The sequence below is a fragment of the Borostomias antarcticus genome, assembly GCF_949987555.1.
Source record: "Borostomias antarcticus genome assembly, chromosome: 2".
Classification (NCBI taxonomy): Eukaryota; Metazoa; Chordata; class Actinopteri; order Stomiiformes; family Stomiidae; genus Borostomias; species Borostomias antarcticus.
The window spans coordinates 14660208-14664998 of NC_140235.1; the positions used below are offsets into that span (position 1 = coordinate 14660208).

At 41.6% G+C, this 4791-nt stretch overlaps 1 protein-coding gene across 1 annotated transcript in view; it reads right to left on the bottom strand.

Moving 5' to 3' along the window:
* The window catches only part of hhatlb (hedgehog acyltransferase like, b), a gene marked incomplete at both ends in the record, with an annotated part of 32194 nt that extends 29715 nt beyond the window's left edge, over window positions 1–2479 (bottom strand). Inside the window, 3 exons of the mRNA XM_084453437.1 lie at window positions 81–194; window positions 317–384; window positions 2374–2479. Of these exons, the coding sequence (XP_084309563.1) occupies window positions 81–194; window positions 317–384; window positions 2374–2479 (288 nt within the window). The remainder of the gene's footprint in view (window positions 1–80; window positions 195–316; window positions 385–2373) is intronic.
* Window positions 2480–4791: the final 2312 nt, after the last annotated feature.

A 4791-nucleotide genomic window follows, 5' to 3' on the forward strand; every position in this document is an offset into this window, starting at 1 on the left:
AATACTCTCACTTATAATTATTCAAAATAATTTCAGAATTCAGGGCACTGGTGTATGAAGTTCCCCTGCAGTAGACCCACCTGTGGAGCCAGCATGGAGCATATCTTGGCGAAGAGCACATGACCTGACAAGGCAAAGACAATATGGTCTCTGAACGTAGAGAACCACATCACCCACTCAGAGTCAGCTGTATCCTGCAGTGAGAACATACATTAGTAAACAAATATGTTTACACCAGGTAGATTCAGTCTGGTGTCTGTAAACACAACACATCGCTTGTCAGGCCACATGTCCTGTCCAGTTCAGTCAATCTTACCATTTTCCTTCCAATGTAGTACCATCCTGGCTTCACACTGGCTTTGAAGGACTTTCTGTTTGCATACACTGAAAAGAATGAAAAAACCCCAGTCCAACACTGAATTTGGACCCAGTTGTAACCATGAAAACAGAGATGTACAGTACCTGTGAATTTCTGGTGTATTTGTAGTGTTGATTTTGTTGTGCTTACTCCAAGGCTAGCACTGAGGCTACTGAACACTGATTTTTCTGAGCAGTGATAGTGTAGATGTGTGGAGACATATCATGACTAGACAGTACGCAATAAATTCCACAACGTAGGAGGTGTCAGAGCCAGACTGTTTATGAAGGTTACACATTGTATGACACATAGTCTTGCATAGCCAAACCTACGTATGTCCACACTTTGTTTACACTGTGCCAACGCTGGAGAAAGGTCTGGCTGGACTTACTACCGTTTGGAGACAGGATGAACAAAACGCTGTAAATAAAACAAATCACAATCGTCTTGAGCGGAACGGTTGCTGGGTTGTTGTTGTTTCGCATTGTCTGGATTGAATCTGATTGGGTGGACAACAGATTTCGCCGCCACTGATTGGGCAGTAATAAACAAATGACAAGGCTTACTGCATCCCCAAAACCTACATTTGTAGAGTCAGACATGACACATGACATACAGTACTGTGCTTTACACATGAACTACATGGTTCAACTCTCCTGTCTCTCCTTCTGTTTCTCTCCCTGTTGTCCTTGAGTGCAGACCTGCCAGCTCCTGTTCCTGGTGACAGACCCTCAGCGTCACAGCAGCCTATTTTCTTCCTGTGGTATTAATACAGACACCTGATCTGCCCTGTGTGGTCTGCATAGCTCCTGGACCATGCCCAGCTCTTGCCTCCTGCCATTACCCTCAGACATTGCCTTGTGGTGGGGTCAGGACTCCCACTAGGCAGGATGCCCTTTATGGAGACAGATGCCTGCCCATGTGTGGATGAATCCAAGAGATTATATTGTATTTTGTGCATATGTGACTCGACGACGTGCGGGGAGACCTAGTCAAGTCTTTGTGATGTATTTGATATCAGAAGAATCTTTGCCATTCAAACAGGCAAATACACAGATTATTATGAGACTGTATTGTTCTGTGACCACAGGCTTGTTGCGGCTACAGGCTACTGCTGGGAAAGCAAAGCAAACGTGCTTGATTCCCTCCTACTGCACATCCAGTGATAATTACACGGCTCTCTGAAATACTCATTCTGATTCGACAACCGCACATTCTACCGGTCAATTATTTATTAATTATTATTATTATATATATATAATTATTATTAATTTATGTCTCAATAACTGACTGACATATGTCTGTGGGTGACAGTTGATAGTTGCTGAACGTTCTAAACAGTTATTAACGGTTTTGGCTGTTGTATGTGGACCCGTTTTCATCAAGCCACTGGCCTTTCTCAGAAAATGCCCATTGCCCAAGCACACAGAACCATTTCGCTGGCGAAATAAAAAAATGTAGGCCTATTAGTAGTTATATCATTGGTTAGTAGCTGTGTAATAAACAGGATAACGTATGGCCAGTCGGTCATGATCGAAAAATAAGAGCCCAACAGTACGTTCGGAACCCCGAGGCCAAGCAGAGTTTGTAGATCAAATTGATCTACTAACACTTATAACTTGTGTGTTTGTAGATCGATTTTCAAGCTGAATATGATACTGACCAAACTATTGATGGTATATAAATATAGAGCGGATTGTCCTTCAAATAAACATTCTGTAGAAGGTCTGGGTTAAGTTGATCACATTGAGATAAATATCAGACAATACCAAAATCACAGAGCTGCTCTGAATTCAGCACGGACCTCAGAGGGTTAAGAATGAAGATGTCTGTGATGTGAATAGTGAGTTGAATGAGTTCAATCCCTGACCTGACTCCACCCCATTCTGTGTGTGTTCTGTCACCCCACTTGTATGAGAAGGTATAAGTGATTACTGATGTGTAGATGTGCACACATGAATTTGTGCGTGTGTGTTTGTGCATGTATGTGTGTGTGTGTGTGTGTGTGTACTCACAGCTGGACACTTCCCAGATCCAGCTAGCAGACCAGAGCGTGGACAGGGAGAGCACGATGGTGTAGAAGTAGATCTCATACTTAGGGAGAGCTGCCTTGACCCCCATGATGCAACAGACCTGGAGGAACTACACAACAAACTATACAGCGTCACACTATTCAGATAGACACCTGGAGGAACTACACAACACCACACTCTTCAGGACCTGGAGGAACTATGTTGTAGAAATTGAGAGAAGAGGGAGGTGAAAAACCCAGAGTCAACATGATAGCCATGATAGCCATGGTATCTTGACCAGAGAATAGAGACAGCTTTGAATTTCTCTAATACAACTACACATCACACTCTTCAGACATACACCTGGAGGAACTCCACAACACCACACTCCTCAGATAGACAGTGGAACTACACAAAATCACACTCTTCAGACAGACACCTGGAGAAACTACACATCACGCTCTTCAGACAGACACCTGGAGGAACTACACAACAGCACACTCTTCAGACAGACCCCTGGAGAAACTACACAACATCACACTCTTCAGACAGACACCTGGAGAAACTACACATCACGCTCTTCAGACAGACACCTGGAGGAACTACACAACAGCACACTCTTCAGACACCCCTGGAGAAACTACACAACAGCACACTCTTCAGACAGACACCTGGAGGAACTACACAACAGTACACAGGAACTACACAACGCCACACTCTTATTATTTGCTTATTTGGATCTTTAGTAATACAAGAGCCCAGTTTTTGTTGAAAATCGACATTTGGAGTGAAACCCTCAGACTTCAATCTACAACATATACAGTAGGCCTATATCTGCAACATCAACTTGTTCCAGTGCTGCTTCAAACATGGTAAACCACATGGTAAACTACTGAGACGCTTCAAACATGGTAAACCACATGGTAAACTACTGAGACACCTCCTCATCTGATCCTTTACACTAAAGAGTGACCTGGGCGGAGGTCACCCTGAGGTCACACCCATCACTGTATAACTATCTTAATAATACAAGTTATTGTTTCAATATCAGACACTTAAATAGTACTTCATCCAGTCATCCAGCTGTGAATTAGGTTATTGGTTCTGTATTGACAAGAACACATTCAGTTTGATTGATAAAACACTGTTTTTACAAAAACACACTCATTTAGATACAGTCATTTAGAGCATTAACAGCATTTAGATTAGACAGATTTTCTGTCTGAACAAAATCTGTCTATTGAAATGTTTATCTGGGAACAGTGGCAACTGTGCTTCTGTCATTTGCAAAGGACAGCTGCCTGCTATTTTTAACTTAGCAACTTTTCTCCATTAAGTTGGTGCCTTTCTTACAAGGCAGAATTGTCTCATCATAGTATCAAATAGAATATCACATTACCATCACTGTACAATAGATGACCTAACTGCAGTATCTGTAGGCTATGTAAATTAAAGAAAAAATAGACACTGCACATTGCTTGTCAGTTATATTTAAAATGAGTCCTTACAGACTTGTTTCCTTTGCTTTCTGAGTGTGTTCTTGGATATTGAACTGCTTTGCAAAATCTAAATGTTTTTAAAATAATTCTCTGTGATGTAAGCTGTCTGAATGTTATGCGGTCACACTTCAAACTGTCGCCTAATAGCCTGCAGCAGCACCTGTTGGTATACTGACCTTGAGCGCAGCAGGGTAGCTGTAAACCAGAAATAAAGTAAAATAAACACAAAACACGGTCAGTTCAGTCCCTCAAAATAAAAAATGAATAATAATAATAATAATAACAACTATGATCCACTGCCTCCCTCAGCGGGAGCTGCGAGCAGTTAAAGGTGAGCATAGGGTGTATTTATACAGACCGCTGTGACTGAGGGGGCCGGACTGACAGAAGAAGATCTTGTCCATAAAACAACAGAGTACCCCTAGACACGCTGTAGGCCAAGTAGACGACACAGGAGACAGGAGTAGTGGTGAAAAATGAAGGGTTTATTTATTATAGTTTGTTTGACCCAGCGACAGAGCCAGCCCAAATGAAAAATATCACATATAGGTGACCAGCACTACTAATATTTTAATGGGAGAGATTAGCATTTGGAGGGGATTTATCAATGTATTATAATATTTGAATACATATATTAAATAGTTAACATTTAATTATTATCTATATTTATTAAGGTTTTTGATGGAAAAAGTAATTAATTAATTGATTAATTTATTAAAGTGAACATAAATAATAGAAGATCAGCATGGACATCGTCCCCCATCTGGGTTTGAATCATGGTACACCCCAATCATCCCAATCACCGCTCGTTCCAGGAAATGGCAGGACGACCTGCATCCTTTTTGCAGCAGTAATGGTTTTGCCCATGCTGGAACCCAAACCTCCTAACACACAGACAGAACTAGAAGGGCCTGTGACGGTG